At 51.4% G+C, this 18,376-nt stretch overlaps 1 protein-coding gene across 1 annotated transcript in view; it reads right to left on the bottom strand.

Annotated features, from left to right (window-relative positions):
* Positions 1 to 17,845, bottom strand: part of ATP9A (ATPase phospholipid transporting 9A (putative)) — a gene marked incomplete at both ends in the record, with an annotated part of 110,876 nt that extends 93,031 nt beyond the window's left edge. The window contains one exon of the mRNA XM_080716671.1: positions 17,586 to 17,845. Coding sequence (XP_080572797.1) covers positions 17,586 to 17,845 — 260 coding nt within the window. The remainder of the gene's footprint in view (positions 1 to 17,585) is intronic.
* Positions 17,846 to 18,376: the final 531 nt, after the last annotated feature.

The following is an 18,376-nucleotide window of genomic DNA, read 5'->3' as shown; positions in this document are numbered from 1 at the left end:
GGAGACGATACAACGGCCAGATCTATTTTTTTTTTTTTTTTTTTTTTTGGTGGTACTGGGGGTGGAACCCAGAGGCTTTCTACCTCCGGGCTATACTCCCAGACCTTTTTTATATTTTATTTGGAAACAGGATCTCACCAAGTTGCTGAGAGCCTCACTAAGTAGCTGAGGCTGGCTTCAAACCTGCGCGATCCTCCTGTCTCAGCCTCCCAAGCACGGGGATTCCAAGCGTGCGCCATCACGCCCGGCTCAAGGGCCACATCTTAGTGCCCAACGTTGGGTACAGGCGCAACAGAAGAACCACGCACGTGCTGCCCGGCGGCTTCCGGCAGCTCCTGGTCTATAACACCAAGGAGCTCGAAGGGCCCCTGATGTGCCACCAACCGTAGTGTGCCGAGAGTGCCCACAAGGTCCCCTCCAAGAACTGCAAAGCCATCGTGGAAGAGCAGGACCGCTGGTCATCAGAGCCACCGACCCCAGCGCCCGGCTGCGCAGCGAGGAAAGCAAATAGACACCACGGCGTGCTTTTGCGTGTGTGCTAAAATAAAGCCACAAAAACTGCCATCTGGCACTCCCCCACCCCCAGAAAAAAGAAACAGGGTCTCCCCAGATTGTTGAGGGTCCTCACTTAGAAACTGAGGCTGGCCTGGAACCTATGATCCTCCTGTCTGGGCCTTGCTTATAATAAGGCTAGGGTTGTAGCTCAGAGGTAGAATGCCCCTGATTCCATCCCCAGCACAGCATAAAACAACAACAAAAATAATAATAATATTTAAATAAATAAAATTTAAAGTCAAGCATAGTGGCACATTCCTACAATCCCAGTACCTGAGAGGCTATGACAGGAGAAATGTAGGAAAGAGAAGCCCAGCAATATAGTAAGACTTTGAGCAGTCTCTAGTGAGACTCTGTTTCAAACCAAAAAAAAAATAAAAGCCGGGCGTGGTGGTGCACACTTGTAATCCCAGCATTCGGGAGGCTGAGACAGGAAGATAGTAGTTCGTGGCCAGCCTCAGCTACTTAGTGAGGCCCTTTGCAACTCAGTGAGACCCTGTTTCAAAATAAAGAATAAAAACTGGGGCTGGGGGTGTAGCTTGGAGGTAGGATGTTCCTAAGATCCATCCCAGTACTTCAAAAACAAAAACAAAATGAAAATAAAAATAAGGCCAGACGTGGTGGTGCACGCTTGTAATCCCAGCATTCGAGAGGCTGAGACCGGAGGATCTGGTTCGAGGACAGCCTCAGCTGCTTAGTGAGGCCCTCTGCAAATCAGTGAGACCCAGTTTCAAAATAAAGAATAAAAAATAGGGCAGGGGGTGTAGCTCGGAGGTTGACTACTCCTGGGTTCCATCCCCAGACCCGCAAAAATAAATAAATAAATATAAAAATAAAGAGCTGGGAGTGTAGCTTGGCAGAAGAATAGAATACTCCTAGATTCAATTCCCAGCAAGTACAAAAATAAGTTAGTAAATAAACAAACCTTACCCTACAGCCCGAAGAGCTACCAGCTCTCTCCAGGTTAGCCTCCTAGATCTCAGCGTGAGCCCACAGGTCCCAGCCCGCCTCTCATTGGCTTCCTTGCCGCAGATCCTGGTGCTGGAGGCTGATGATTAACTGCCTGGCCCTTTTGCCTTTCCCAGGCCTCAGACACCCAACCCTCCTACCTTTCCTGGGAGGGGCCCTAGCCTTGATCGTTTGGCCATTTGGGCTAGACCAAGTCTAGCCCACGGAACCTAGCCGGTACCAGCACACAGCAGGCGTCTAAACAATGCCAGGGAGCCAGACAGAATCCCACGGAAGGAAACTCCCCAGACACCAGAACAAGCAAACACACGTCACCTGTGCTTCCTGTGTGCCGAGGGCGGCACTGCAGAGAATGCACTGCTCCGCTTAACCCTCCAACAGGGGCCGGCTCCTATCCTCCTTCACTGCCGGCGAGAGATCGCCCTCTCAGAGACGCCCACCCGCACGGCGATGCCCGGCCGCCTGCCTCCCTCCCCAGCACTGTCATGGCGCTCCCTGTGGGCCGGGAGCTGCGGGCTCAGAACTCTGCCCAGGAGCTCACACAGTCTCAGGACCTTTGTCAGAGAAGGGAACTCACTTGTCCACGGCCATGAGCCAGCAGGTGGCAGAGGCTGAACCTGAAAGACAGCCTTGCTTGCAGCCCACTCCCAACCCTCCCCAGAGACTCCGGCAGTCAGCGCCCTGGCTCGCTGGCTGGCGGGGAAGCCTCGCCTCGCCTCCTCTAGCAAGCCTTTGCCCTCCTCTGCTGCCTCGGGGACCGGGCAACAGCCGCCAACAGCCCAGCTCCGCCTGGGTGTGGCTTTGGCACCCTGACAGCAGGGGAGGTGTTTGCAAAGGCACCAAACGCCAGCCGTAGCTACACCTGCTTCCTCTAGAAAGGGGAGCGAGGTACTGAGGGTCGAGGGCGGCCAGAGCACAGGAAGAACGCTCAGGTTCCTCCGGCTGCTACAGCGAGGGGATAAGCCGGCCAATAAGCAGGGAGGCCTGACCTTCAGGCATGGGGCCCCCGGTGGACACGGCTGTCATGTATACAGACAGAGAAAGACGTCCTCTTATTCATTCAACCAATATCCACGGAGGGCTTGCAGACGGCCAAACACGTCTCCATAACCTCCAGGCATGACCGGGTCTTGCTTGCCCACACATCTCCAGAGCATTCACTGTGTAAGACGGCAGGCAGGTGGGGAGGCCTCTCTCCAAGCGCAGGCTTTTGCGGGATATAAAACGGCAGAGCGGGGCGCGCATTTGTAATTCCAGTACTTGGGAGGCTGAGACGGGAGGATCACAGGTTCATGGCCAGCCTCAGCTGCTTAGTGAGGCCCACTGCAACTTAGTGAGACCCCGTTTCAAAATAAAGAATAAAATATAGGGAAAAGGGTGTAGCTCGGAGGTCGAATGCCCCTGGGTTCCATCCCCAGTACTGCCAAAAACAAAACAAACAAACAAAAACCCAACAGAGCTGGGGGGAGGGGAGGCGGTACACACTTGTAATCCCAGTATTTAGGAGGATGAGATAGGAGAATCACCGGTTTGAGGACAGCCAGCCGCAGCAAGTAATGAGACTCAGCAATCTAGTGAGACCATTTCCAAATAAAAATAAAAATAAAATAGAGCTGGAGGTGTAGCTCAGTGGTAAAGTACCTGCCTAGCATTTGTGAGGCCCTGCCTGAGTTCATTCCCCAGCAGCACAAAAAAAAAAAAAGAAAGAAAGAAAAGAAAAGAAAGGAAGGAAGGAAAGAAGGAAGGAAGACAGAGAGAAAAGAAAGGGCTGGGGTAGCAGGGTATGGTGGCACACATCTGTAATCCCAGTAATTGGGAGGCTGAGATAGAAGGATCACAGGTTGGAGCCAGCCTCAGTCACTTAGCCAGACTCTGTTGTGTTTTTGGGGTTTTTTTTGTTTGTTTGTTTGTTTGTTTTTTTGGTGGTGGTACTGGGGTTCCTGGAAGCCCTTCTACCTCTAGGCTACACTCCCAGACCTATTTTTTATTTTTGGAAACAGGGTCTCCTAAGTCAGCGCGCACAGCTGGCTTCGAACCTGCGCGATCCTCCTGTCTCCGCCTCCCAAGCGCGGGGATTACAAGCGTGCGCCACCACGCCCGGCCAGACTCTTGTTTTAAAATAAAAAAATAAAATAGGGCTGAGGGCCTAGCTCAGCTATAGAATGTCCCTGGGTTCAATACCCAGTTCCAAAATAAAGAAATAAATGGGCTGGGAACTGAGCTCAGTGGCGGAGCGCCCCTGGATTCAGTCCCTCACTGCAAAAAACAAACAAACAAACAAACAGTCCCTGCCAAGAGGATTCCCAGGAGCCGGCGGCCTTCGGGAGGAGTAAACATGTAGCGAATGTTTAGAGGGAACAGAGGGCTGACTCAACAGTAGCTATTTTTAGTTTCCTGCTATAAATTTCTGCTTATATTTTCGTGAATGGGTGTGTGAAGCCCTGGGAGCTGGACGCCCTTCCGGAGAGCTGGCGGTCCTCGGAAACGCCCACCACCGAGGCTTCGTGGACCCAGCTCACCCACCCCGGGCAGGTGGCCTCTCCCCGGGCGGTCCTCCACCTTGGCTGCTTTGGGAGGACTGCGAAGGACGAAGGCTTGGGATGAACACGCTGCGTATGAGATGAGGCTGTGAATCAGCTTGTGAAAATACAAGGTCCTGGCTGAGTTAGCCGGACAGGTCCACTCAGGGAAATGTGACGAGCCGGGCATGGCGCCTGTAATCCTGGTACCTGGGGTCACAGGTTTGAGGCCAGCCTCAGTAATGTAGCGAGGTCCTCAGCAACCTACCAAGACCCTATCAAAATAAATTAAAAAAAAAAAATAGAGCTGGGTATGGTAGCACATGCCTGTAATCCTAGTACTTAGGAGGCTGAGACAGGAGGCTCGGAGGTTTGAGGATAGTCTCAGCAAGTAGTGAGACTCTCATCAACTTATTGACCCTGTTTCCAAATAAAAATAAATAGGGTTGGGTATTTAGCTCAAACGGGGCATACCTCTGGGTTCAGTACTCAGTACCAAAAAATAAAAAATAAAACAGGGCTGGAGCCAGGCAAGGTGGCGCACGCTTGTAATTCCAGTACTCAGGAGGCTGAGACAGGAGGGTTGCAGGTTCAAAGACAGCCTCAGCTACTTAGAGAGGTCCTCTGCAACTTAGTGAGACCCTGTTTCAAAATAAAGGATAAAAAATAGGGCTGGGGGTGTAGCTCGGAAGTAGAATGTGCCTGGGTCCGCCTGGGTCCATCTCCAGTACCAAAAAAATAAAAATAAATAAATAAAAACAGGGCTGGGGGTGGAGCTTAGAGGTAGAATGGCCCTAGATTCAATCCTCAGTACAAAATAGAGAAAAAGAGAAAAAAAATATTATGAGCCGAGTGTGATGGCCCATGCTGGTAATCCCAGGATTCAGAATTAAAGGCAATTAAAGGAAAATTAAAATTTGGGGGGGGGGGTGCTGGGGTTCCTGGAAGCCCTTCTACCTCCGGGCTACACTCCCAGACCTATTTTGTACATTTTAATTTTTGAAAACAGGGTCTCTTAAGCCAGCGCGGCTGGCTTTGAACCTGCGTGATCCTCCTGTCTCTGCCTCCCAAGCGCAGGGATTACAAGCGTGCGCCACCACGCCCAGTGGGGGGAAAATTAAATTTATACTCTCTTCCCATTTCCCTTCTAAACTATTATAGAAGACATTAGAGAGCCGGGTGCGGTGGCTCACGCTTGTCATCCCAGCACTCAGGAGGATCGCAGTTCGCAGACAGCCTCAGCTACTTAGTGAGGCCCTCTGCAACTCAGTGAGACCCTGTTTCAAAATAAAAAATAAAAAATAGGGCTGGGGGTGTAGCTCAGAGGTAGAATGTCCCTGGGTTCCATCCCCAATACTGCAAAAAAAAAAAAAAAAAAAAAAGAGAGAGAGAGAGAGAGACAGACAGACAGACAGACAGACAACAGGGTAAGGTCCTGGAGCCCAAAAAGTGGAGGCTACTTTCATATGACAATTTTTTTTTTAATTTAATGGTACGGGGGATTGAACCCAGGAGCGTTCTATCTCTGAGTTACCTCCCCAGCCCTATTTTATTTTATTTTATTTTAATTTTTATTTTTTGGTGGTACTGGGGGTGGAACCCAGAGGCTTTCTACCTCCGGGCTATACTCCCAGACCTTTTGTATATTTTATTTGGAAACAGGGTCTCACTATGTTGCTGAGAACCTCACTAAGTAGCTGAGGCTGGCTTCAAACCTGTGCGATCCTCCTGTCTCAGCCTCCCAAGCGCGGGATTACAAGTGTGTGCCACCACGGCTGGCTCTCCCCGGCCCTATTTTATTATTTTATTTTGAAAGAGAGTGTCATTAAGTTGGTGAGGGCCTCACCAAGTTGTGGAGGCCGTCCTCAAATCTGCCACCCTCCCGTGTCAGCTTCCCAAGGCTTGGGATTACAGACCTGCGCCACCATGCCCGGCTTCAATGATTTCCTTGGAAGTCTGAATGTGGACACTTTAGTCTACGCTTTCTCTTCTATAAGCAGAAACATCACTCATACAGAGAGAAAGCAAGAAGAAAAATAAAGACCAGTACCAACTTCAGAACAGTATGTTTCTAAGAAATTTGCAGATACTGGGGCAAGCTGAAGGTTTTAGAATTTTCCTGTCACATTATTTCTGCTAATAATAAGTTGTCACCAAGCTCCAATAGTGTGTGTGTGTGTGTGTGTGTGTGTGCATGCACGCGCACGCACACATGCACTCACACACATCTCCAGGTCCCCAAGGCCTCAAGCATCCACATTATCTCTTCCCCCAACAAAAGCAGACATTGCAAAAAACAGGAAAATATCTGATAGGATGGGACATCAAAACAGTATCTACTGCCTACGTTTAAATTAAAATGAGTCTTTTTAAAAAACTGAAAAGAGGCCGGGCGTGGTGGCGCATGCTTGTCATCCCAGCGCTTGGGAGGCGGAGACAGGAGGATCGCGCTGGTTCAAAGCCAGCCTCAGCTACTTAGTGAGGCTCTCGGCAACTTAGTGAGACCGTTTCCAAATAAAATATAAAATAGGTCTGGGAATGTAGCCCGGAGGTAGAAAGCCTCTGGGTTCCACCCCTAGTACCACAAAAAAAAAAAAAAAAGCAGGATTATTAATGCCCCGAGAGCCGCCACACGTGTCAAAGATCAGCAGGTGGGATGCGTCCTCCATCCGTGGGCCCGGTTGCCATAACAAAATGACACAGACCCGGAAGCTTGAACGGCAGGAACCATCGCGTGGCAGCTCTGTGGCCCTTCATCCAAGGCCAAGAGGCCTGCGGCTTGGCTTCCCTCAGCCCCTCTCTCTGGGGTCCGTGTCCTCCATGGTGTCCTGACTTCCTCCTCCGTAAGGACCAGACTGGACCAGAGCTCACCCTGAGGGCATCATTTCATCTTGACCATCTCCTCCAGAGTCTATCTCCAGACAAGGACAAGCCACATCTGGAAGCTGTGTGTGTGTGTGTGTGTGTGTGTGTGTGTGTGTGTGTGTGTGTGATGTGTGTGTGTGGTGTGTGTGTGTGTTGCTGGGGATCGAACTGAACCCAGGGCATTCTGCCTCTGAACTATACCCTTAGTCCTTTTTTTTTTGGTGGTACTGGGGTTCCTGGAAGCCCTTCTACGTCCGGGCTACACTCCCAGACCTATTTTTATATTTTTATTTGAAAACAGGGTCTCCTAAGCCAGCGCGGGGCTGGCTTCGAACCTGTGCGATCCTCCTGTCTCCTCCCAAGCGCGGGGATTACAAGCGTGCGCCACCACGCCCGACTACCCTTAGTCCTTTTAAATTTATTTTTATGTGTGTGAGTATGTGGGGGGTGGGGGGGTCCCAGGAGCATTCTGCCGCTGAGCTATAGCCCAGCCCTATTTTATTTTACTTTATAACAGCTTGATGAAAATCTCACTACTTGCTAAGACTATCCTCAAACCTGTGATCCTCCTGTCTCAGCCTCCCAAGTACTGGGATTATAAGCCATGTCTGGCTCTATTTTCTTTTTTATTTTGAAACAAAGTTTTACTAAGTTGCGGAAGGTCTAGCTAAATTGCTGTGGGTGGCCTTGGACCTGAGATCCTCAGGTCTCAGCTTCCCAAATACTAGTACCGCAGGCGCGCACCACCACACCCAGCTGGGCTTCAGCCTAAGGACCTGGGGCTGAGGACACAATGTCGGACAAGTTTCCCCCATGATCTCTTCTGACAGCTCAAAGCCTCCTTGTTACTAAGTCATAAAGGTGACCTCGGAGTCAAGAACAATATTCCAGAGGTGATTTTCTGGCCCAATAGGAATTGGGGTCTGGGTTTAGGGTTTATTTGGTATTGAGAATGGAACTCAGGGGCATTCTACTTTTGAGCTATATCCTCAGCCCTTTTTTATTTTTTATTTGGATTCAGGGTCTCTCTAGGTTGCTGAGAGTTTCACTGAAGCTGTCCTTAAACCTGTGATCCTCTTGTCTCAGCCTCCCCAAGAACTGGGATCACAAGCATGTGCCACCATGCCCAGCTGGCTTTAGTTTTTTGGGGGGGTTTGTTTGTTTTTGTGTTACTGGGGATGGAACCCAGGGACATTCTACCTCCAAGCTATACCCCAGCCCTATTTTTACCTAGAGACCGGATCTCACTAGATTGCTGAGGCTGTCCTTGAACCTGGGATCCTCCTGTCTCAGCCTCCCAAGTACTGGGATTACAAGCATATGCCACCACACCCAGCTGGCTTTGGTTTTTTTAAAGACAGGATAGGATTCTTCACCAGGCCAGCTGGGATAGGGCCACTCACGGGACTGCAGACACTCTCCATTTTGTCAGTTAAGAGCAGTTTTGTCTCTCAGGGGACGCATGGTAATGTTGGGAGACATTTTGGTGGCACAGGTCTGGTGGGGGGGCTGCTCCCACCCCACGGGTGGGTCCGGGACGCTGCCGGCTGCGCAGCGGTGACCGCGCATCACCGACGCCGCACGTCAGTAGCAGGACGTCCAGAAGGCCCGAGTCTAACCCGACCCGGCCAGACTCCATGTCCCTGCCCAGCACCCAGCGGGGTTCCTGATCCTGCCCGGCCCAGGGATGAGCAGAGGATGGCGACGCTCCCGTGAGTCAGGCCAGCAGGCTGCACTCTGACTTTCACAAATGCCACGCAGACTGGACTGGGAAGGAGGATGGCTGCCCCGCCGGCACCTTCCCGGCTCATCAGGAGACTTCTCTCTGTGGAATCCTAAATGTCCCCCTTAAAGTGTGGTAAGGCAAAAATAAAAGCAACATTCTGATTCCCCAGTCAGCCTGTTCCGTTTTTGGGGGGGCATTCTACCTCTGAGCTACACGCCCAGCCTTATCATTCCTTCCTTCCTTCCTTTCTTTCTTCCTTCCTTTCTTTCTTTCTTGCTTTCTTTCCTTTGCGGTACTGGAGATGATACTCAGGGTCATTCTACCTCTGACTGACACCTTCAGCCCTTATTCTTTATTTCTGAAACAGGGTCTCAATGAGTAGCAAGGGGCCCGCTAAGTAGCTGAGGCTGTCCATGAACTGTGATCCTCTGGTCTCTGCCTCCCAAATGCTGGGACTACAAGCATGCACCACCATGCCTGGCTATTCCTTATTTTATTTTATTTATTTTATTTTGTGTGTGGGTCTGGGGAAGAAACCCAGGGGCATTCGTCCTCCCAGCTACACCCCCTGCCCTGTTTTTTATTCTTTATTTTGAAACAGGGTCTCACTAAGTTGCGGAGGGCCTCACTGAGTAGCTGAGGCTGGCCGTGAACCACGATCCTCTGGTCTCAGCCTCCAGAATGCTGGGATTACAAGCATGCGCCACCACGCCTGGCTATTCTTTATTTTAGTTATTTATTTTTCTTGCTGAAGATTTAAAGAAGTTTATTAAAAGATAGAAATACAGAAAAAAGAAATACATGCCAAAATGGCATGAGGGGTGACTCAAAATGAACACACCCCTGTTCTTGATTTTAAAACAGGGTCTCACTAAGTTGCAGAGGGTTCACTAAGTAGTTGAGGCTGGCCACGAACCTGCCATCCTCCTGTCTCCCAATTACTGAGATTACCAGCGTGTGCCACTCTACCCAGCTACCAGTCAACTTGTTAAAACAACCACTGTTTAAAAAAATATATGTTTTTCACAAATAACTGGGCAAGACACCAATTTTTTTTTTTTTCAATCTCTGGGCACAACCGGTCCATCCTATTTCTTTCCCCTGTAGCAAGAACGTATTTTTAGACAGAGCCATTTAAGGGTGGGCCTCCCTCCTAAGTGTGTGGCAAAACCCAGGCAGCTAGGAGCTTCAGGAACCGTAAATGACTTTGCAGTTTGCTTTAAATTGATTCTTTGTTCTTATTTTAATGTATTCTAAAAGGAAACCTCCCGCTGCTACTAGAGAAAAAGAAAACAAGTATCACTTGGGACAAACGGAAGGAACCACAAAAAAATAACTAGGAAGCCAACCTTTCAACCTTGGCAGCCAGCTCTGGGATATCTCCCCCGGCCTATCTTTACAGCCATCTACAAAGATTTCAAACCCACACAAAGGATAGAAACACACGGGGCATGGCGGCACTCTCTGTCATCCCAGTGCTGGGGAGACTGAGGCAGGAGGATTGCAGGTTTGAGGACAGCCTCAGATACTTAAGACTCTGTTTCCAAAGAAAAAATAAAAATAGGACAGGGGTGAAGCTTAGAGGTAGAATGCCCCTTGGCTCAATCCCCAGAAACACACACAAAAATAAATAAGCCAGGCCTGGTGGCTCACACTTGTAATCCCAGTACTTGGGAGGCTGAGACAGGAGGATCTCAGTTTGCGGATAGCCTCACCTACTTAATTAAGAAAGACCCTGTGCAACTCAGAGAGACCCTGTTTCAAAATAAAAAATAGGGTTGGGGGTGTAGCTCGGAGGCAGAATATCCCTGGGTTCCATCCCCAGTACCGCATTAAAAAAGTGTTTCAACTAGTCGTCTTTTTTTGTATGTGGTACCTAGGGGTATGCTATCTCCAAGCTACTCCCCTAGCCCTATGTGTATGTATGTATGCGTGTTTTTTCTTTCAGTGTGTGTATGTATATATATACTGTTTTTTCTTTCAGTGTATATATATATAGTATATATATAGTGGTGTGTGTGTGTTACTAAGGATTGACCTCAAAAGCATTCTACCTTTGAGCTACAACCCCAACCCTGATTTTATTTCTTATCTGGAAACAGTCTCTTTAGGTTGATGAGTCTTAGTACTTGCTGAGGCGGCCCTTAAACCTGACATCCTCCTGTCTCAGCCGCCCAAGTACTGGGGTTACAGGTGCGTACCACCACAACCAGCTATAATCTTTTCTCTTCTAAATAAAACCAACGTTCAGGGGTGAAGGATGTGGCTCAGAGATGGAGCATTTGCCTGGCATGAGGTAAGTCCCTGGGTTCGAACCCCAGCAGGAGACAAACACACACATACACATATATGTACACACAGTCTCAGTCTGTCTGTCTGTCTGTCTGTCTCCATTCACTTTCATGAGTGAAGCCACATGTAAAGATTAAAAAAAGAACTGAGATGTGTTCTGAGATGCCCAAAGTGCATAGATGGGTGGTTCAAACCTCCCCTCCTCCTTCCACCTGGGGTGTACTCCTAGTACTGGGGAGGCTGCGACAGGAGGATCACAGATTCAAGGCCTGCCTCAGCAACTTAGCAAGACCCTTTGCAACTTAGTGAGACCCTGTCTCAAAATAAAACATAAGAGCCGTGCGTGGTGGCGCACGCTTGTGATCCCAGCATTTGAGAGGCTGAGACGGGATGATCCAGGTTCGCAGACAGCCTCAGCTACTTAGTGAGGTCCTTTGCAACTCAGTGAGACCCTGTTTCAAAATAAAGAATAAAAAATAGGGCTGGGGTGTAGCTCGGAGGTAGAATGCCCCTGGGTTCCATCCCCAGTAGTACCACAAAAAATAAAAAAATAAAAAATAGGGCTGGGGATGCAGCTCGGAAGTAGAATATCCCTGGGTTCCATCCTCAGTTCAACCAAAAAAAAAAAAAAAAAGCCAAAGCCAATGGCCGTCCTAGCTTCGTGAGGACCAGCATGCCACGGCCCCCACCAGGTCAGCAGGGAAGAGCAGTACCCCAGTTCCTACCTGGGCTGGTGGTGACACATCTCCTGGTCCCCCGAGGTGGAGCGCTGGTTGGGACAGGGCAGGGCTCCGTGACTGGCAGGGGGTGGCACCAGTACAGCTGGGCAGCTGGCAGAGGGCTCAGGGAACACTTCCTGATGGCTGCCTGCCAAGGTCCTTCTGACCCTCTCGTCCTATCCGGGGCAAAGAGCTACTCCACTCTCCAGCGCCGCCCAAGGGAAGTTCCCGCTCCCTGGATTTCACGGCAGCCTGGCCTCCACCCCACTCTCCCCTACATGCTGTGTCCGTAAGAGGACCTCCATCACATCCAAGAGAGAAGTGTAAGACACACCCACCCCTGTATGCTACAAACCTTACACACACACACACACACACACACACACACACACACACACACCTGCAATCCCAGTACTTGGGAGGCTGAGACAGGAGGATGATCCCTGGTTCAAGGCCAGCCTCCACTTGGCCTTATTTTTTTACTTTGAAACAGGGTCTCACTAAATTGTGGAAGGCCTTAGGAAGTACCGAGCGGCTGCGGCTGTCCGCGAACTGCGATCCTTCTGTCTCAACCTCCCAAGTGTTGGGATTACAGGGGTGCGCTGCCACGCCCAGCTCAGGAGGGATTAACTATATATAAAGAGGCAGAAGGGGGTTTTGAGGGTCAATGAGATGTTACAAAAAAAAAAAAAAACTGGGCCGGGCAATGCTTGTAATCCCAGTATTTAGGCGGCTGAGACAGGAGGATCACGGGTTCACAGCCAGCCTCAGCAACTTGTGAGGCCCTCTACACTTAGTGCGAACCTATTTCAAAATAAAGAATAAAGCCGGGCGTGGTGGTGCACGCTTGTAATCCCCGCGCTCGGGAGGCGGAGACAGGAGGATCGCGCAGGTTCGAAGCCAGCCGCGCGCGCTGGCTTAGGAGACCCTGTTTCCAAATAAAAATGTAAAAATAGGTCTGGGAGTGTAGCCCGGAGGTAGAAGGGCTTCCAGGAACCCCAGTACCACCAAAAATAAATAAATAAATAAATAAATAAATAAATAAATAAATAAATAAAAATAAAGAATAAAATAGGGGTGGGGGAGTAGCTCAGAGGTAGAATGCCCCTGAGTTCAATCCCCAGTACCGCAAAAAAAAAAAAAAAAAACAATGAGCTGTATATCTACGATGGATGTATTTTATGTCATGTACAGAATACTTCAATAAAGCTGCTAAAAAAAAAAAAAAAAAAACTCGTGGTATAATATACATCTAGTGGTGGACAGCAGCATATGCCTGTATCCCAAGACTTAGGAGACTGAGATAGGAGGATCACAGCTTCGAAGCAAGGCTCGGCAACTTAGTGAGACCCTGTTTCTAAGCAAAAAATAAAGCTGGGGCCGGGCGTGGTGGCGCACGCTTGTCATCCCTGCACTTGGGAGGCGGAGACAGGAGGATCGCGCAGGTTCGCAGCCAACCTCTCTGCCTTAAGAAACCCTGTTTCCACATAAAATATAAGTCTGGAAGTGTAGCCCGGAGGTAGAAGGGTTCCATCCCCACCAAAATAAATAAATAAATAAATAAATAAATAAATAAATAAATAAATAAGGCTGTGGCGCACACTTGTAGTCCCAGCATTTGAGAGGTCGAGACAGGACGATCCGGGTTTGCAGCCAGCCTCAGCTACTTAGTGAGGCCCTTTGCAATGCAGTGAGACCCTGCTTCAAAATAAAGATTTAAAAATAGAGCTGGTGCCGGGCGTGGTGGCGCACGCTTGTCATCCCCGCGTTTGGGAGGCAGAGACAGGTGGATCGCGCTGGTTCGAAGCCAGCCATGCTGGCTTAAGAGACCCTGTTTCCAAATAAAAAAATATAAAAAAAAAAAGGTCTGGGAGTGTAGCCCGGAGGTAGAAGGGCTTCCAGGAACCCCAGTACCACCAAAAAATAAAAAATAAAAATAAAAATAGAGCTAGGGGTGTAGCTCGGAGGTAGACTGCCCTGGGTTCCACCCCCAGTGCCCCAAAATAAATAAATAAATAAATAAATAAATAAATAAATAAAAGGATGCCCCTGAGTTTCACCCCAAGTATCAAAAACCTTTTTTTCAGTTTTTCTCAACCTAGTTCATACCCAAAACTTCCTAGTGTCACAAGCGCAAACACATCAAACATCAAAACATCCCCATCCAACGTGGCCGCAAAGGCCACGATTCTTATGAGGCGAAGTCTCTGGCCATGGCAGCCCGTGCTTCCGGCTCTGTCTCCAACGTCCCACCACGGCCTTTGCACACCTGGGAAAGGCGGGAGAGGTACGCGTTTTCCTAAGTCTGACCAGGAAAGAACAATGAAGTCCTTAGACTTCTATCACTCTCAGACTTCCTCCTCTCCTCTCCTCTCCAGAGAGATTTTTTTCTTTTTTCCTTTTCTTTTAGGTACTGAGGGTGGAATCCAGGGGCACTGTACCTCCGAGCTTCACCCCCTAGCTCTAATTTTTAGTCTTTTTTGTTTGTTTTTGAAACCGGGTCTCACCGAGTTGCAGAGGGCCTCACTAAGCAGCTGTCCGTGAACCGCCATCCTCCTGTCTCAGCCTCCCAAGTGCTGGGATTCCAAGCTGCGCCACCACGCCCGGCTTCCAGAGAGAATTCTGGAGACCTCCACCAGCAAGCTCCATACCACCGCCTGCTAGTAAACGCCTAAAGCGTTCTTAATTTTACCTGGATGAAGTCTCAAAACAACCCTATAGGTATGTATATACAGGTATTGTTATACCCACTTTATTTTTGTGTGGAGCTGGGGATTTGAACCGAGGGGTATTCTACCTCTGAGCTACATGACACCTCCAGCCCTAATTTTTTTTGGGGGGGGTCTGGGGATGGAACCCAGGGGCATTCGTCCTCCGAGCTATACCCCCTGTCCTATTTTTTATTCTTTATTTTGAAACAGGGTCTCACTAAACTGCAGAGGGCCTTGCTAAGTAGCTGAGGCTGTCTGCAAACTGTGATCCTCCTGTCTCAGCCTCCCAAATGCTGGGATTACAAGCATGCGCCATCATGCCTGGCTCTCCAGCCCTATTTTTTAAAATTATTATTCTTTACTTTGAAACAGGGTCTCACTGAGTTGTGAAGGACCTTACTAAGTAGCTGAGGCTATCCACAAACCGCGATCCTCTGGTCTCAGCCTCCCAAATGCTGGGATCACAAGCATGCGATACCGTGCCGGGTTTGTTTATTTATTTATTTTTTTTTTTTTTCATTTTGAAAAAGGGTCTTGCTAGGTGGGTAGTGTCTCGCTACTTACTGAGGCTGGCCTCAAACCTGCAGTCCTGTCTCAGCCTCCCAAGTACAAGCATGTACCACCAAGAGCAATGTGTTTCACTTTACAGATTAAAAAAACTAAGCCAGAGCGGTGACAGAATTGTCCCACGTCACACGGTCGTTTAGCGGCAGAGCCTGGGCATGAATCCAGGTCGTCGGATCCGGAGTCCAGGCTCCTAACAAGCAATCCCTGGTGTTTCACCCGGAAGGCAGCTCCAGCCAGAGGCAAAGGGCATGATGTCATCAGACCGGCTCCCCTACTTCCCAAATAAACCATCTCGGCACCTCCGCAGCCTTCGGAGGCGCTCACTTCCTAACAACAGCAAAGAACTTCAGGCCAGAGGAATCTTCCAGAAAATAAGCTGCAAGTCTTGGCCAGAATGAACGGCACTGTCCACTGGGTCATGGGGTGCCTTTATTGGTTTTTTTTTTTTTTTTTTGCTTCTTATCCAAATCCCCTAAAACCACCCTACAGCTTTATCATATAGGATCATAGGTGAAGTGAGATTGGGGTTCAAGTTCAGCCCCTCGAGCTAACACGCTATGATCTGGAACGTCACTTAACACCAGGGGATCTTAGTTTCCTTCTCTACTCGATGGGGGAAAATAACCTCAAAAACTCAAGTTGTCTTCCGGGTCTTTTGTGTGTGTGTGTGTGCGGGTCTGGGGATGGAACCCGGGGGCATTTGACCTCTGAGCTACACCCCCTGTTCTATTTTTTATTCCTTATTTTGAAACCAGGTCTCACTGAGTTGCAGAGGGCCTCACTAAGTAGCTGAGGCTGTCCGTGAACCACGATCCTCCGGTCTCAGCCTCCCAAACGCTGGGGTTACAAGCGTGCGCCACCGCGCCCGGCTTGTCTTGTGGGTCTTAATGTAAAACCATTCACCCCAACCCAACTGCCCCGCAGACAGCCTGACAAAACACACCTGTGTTTCCTCCTCATTGAACACACCGGCACATCCCACCCCACTCGGTTTTATTTCAGGAAGGCCTTCCACCTGTCCGAGCTCCCCTACGGCTTCCCACAGCCACGCCGGAATGCAGATCACAGGCCGGGTGTGGAGATGCCACCCGTCATCCCAGCACTTAGGAGGCTGAGACAGGAGGATCACAAGTTTGAGCTTATTATCCTCAGCTACTGAGTGGGACTTTCAGCAAATGAGAAAAAAATTGTGTGTGTGGTATTGCTGGAACCCTGGGGCATTCTACCTCCCAGCTACACCCCAGCCCTATTTTTTATTCTTTATTTTGAAACAGGGTCTCGCCGAGTTGCAAAGGGCCTCACTAAGTAGCGGAGGCTGTCTGCTAACCATGATCCTCCTTTCTCACCCTCCTGAGTACCACACCCGGCTCAAAAAAAATTTTTTTTAAAGGTGCTGGGAGTGTAGCTCTGAGATAGAATGCCCCAGAGTTCAATCCCCAGTACCAAAGGGAAGAAAAAATGTAGATTACAGCTGGCCTGGGGGTGTAGCTCAGTCAGTTACATTCATACGCAGCATGCTCTAGATCCTGGATTATATATATATATATATATATATATATATATATATATACACTTATATATAGTGTATGCATATATATTTACATAAGCATAAACATATACATAAATATACGTGCAAACATAAGTATAAATATATACCTGCATATATAAATATACATGCGTGCATACACACATACATCAAAATGCCTATATGCAAATACAGCGCCCCCCCATACATGACTCCAGTCCATCCATAACACTATTTAGAAAATAAATCATTTTAGAGCCGGGCGTGGCGGCGCACGCTTGTGATCCCAGCATTTGGGAGGCTGAGACCGGAGGATCGCGGGTTCAAGGCCAGCCTGGGCAATTTAGTGAGAGCCTGCTTCAAAATAAAAAATAAACAGGGCTGGAGATAATAGCTCAGCGGCAGCGCTAGGTCTGTCCATCCTGTGCTCGATCCCCAGCACTGAATTAAAAAAAAAAAAAAAAAAAAAAACCCAGCAGCTGCCGCGGCGGCCAGAACCCCCCCCCCCAGCCCGAGCTGGCCGGGCGGGGCCTCCGCAGCGAGGCCTCCCGGGCAGGGCCCGGCCGGGGGACCTCGGCGGCTCCGCGCCCCACCTGCCGGGAGCAATCGGGGCGGGTGTGGACGGCGTGGGGGGGGGGGTCTGGCTTCTCACGCCCCCACCCCACCCTCGCCAGGTACGACCGCGCCCGGCGCTGCACGCGCAGCCCCCGCCCCGCCCGGCCCCGCGGGGAGCAGGGCCAGGCCCGGCGGGAGGGCCCGGCGCCCACCCGGGGTCGCGTGCGGGCGAGGGCGCCCCCGGGGCTGGCTCTGGGGGTCGGGCCGGCCCCCCGCCGCCCCCGCTCCGCAGCCCGGCCCCGGGCTCCCCGGCCAGGTCCCCGATCGCGGCCGCGACTCGGCCCGGTGTCTCTGCGCCCCCGGCCCGCCATGGACCCCGGTGTCTCTGCGCCCCCGGCCCGCCATGGACCCCGGCCCCGCGCCCCAGGCTACCATGGATCCCCGGCCCCCCCGGCCCAAGCTACCATGGACCCCGGCCCCGGCCCGCCATAGACCCCCGGCCCCCGGCCCAAGCTACCATGGACCCCGACCCCCGGCCCGCCATGGACCCCGGCCCGGCCCCCGGGCCCGCCGCGGCCTCACCCCGCGCGGGGCCTGCTGTCCATCCGCTTCTTCTGGCGCACCGGCTGCAGCGGGATGTTGTCCGTCATGTCGGCGCCGCCCGCCTTGGCCGCCGCGCCCCCCGCGCCGCCCGCCCCGGCCTCCGCCGGCCCCGCGCCGCCCCGGGGGAGGAGGCGGCGGCAGCGGGCGGGCCGGGCCCGCAGCGCAGGGCCCAGGTCGCGGGCGCCCGGCCAGGCGCGGAGCCGCCCGCGCGGCCCGACCGACGGACACGGGCGCACCATGGGCCCGCCGCAGCCCCCCGCCCGGCCCCGCGCGCCCCCGCCCCGCGCGCCCCCGCCCCGCGCGCCCCCGCCCCGCCCCGCCCCCGGCGCGCGCCCGCCGGCCCGGCCCCGCCCCGCCCCGCCCCCGCGAGCCCCCCAGCCCCGCGCCACACCTGGCTCCACCTGCGAGCGAGCGGCTCACGCGCGCACCTGCCTCCGGGCCCCCCGGCCCCCCAGCACCCTCGTGGTCACACACCTGCCCCACGCCGTGCCACGGCCGAGTCACAATCACACACACCTGGCCCCTGCCCCGGCTGTCCGCCACCCACGAGCTTCCCACAGGCCTGATCGAGTTTTGTAAATAGAAAAACTGAAAAAAAGTAGTGAGGAGGAGGTGAAAAGTCAGCCAGCAAGCCTGTAACCCCGGCCGACCCCAGGCCAGCCTCAGCAGTCCACCAAGGCCCTTAGCAACTTAGCCATTTCTAAGGGTTTTGTTTTTGTTTTCTGGTACTGAGGGTGGAGCCCAGGGGCTTTTCTACCTCCGGGCTATAC

Source organism: Muscardinus avellanarius (genome assembly GCF_963383645.1).
Source record: "Muscardinus avellanarius genome assembly, chromosome: 19".
NCBI lineage: Eukaryota > Metazoa > Chordata > Mammalia > Rodentia > Gliridae > Muscardinus > Muscardinus avellanarius.
The sequence above is the reverse complement of the archived record's forward strand: the minus strand, read 5'-3'. Positions and strand labels throughout refer to the sequence as shown.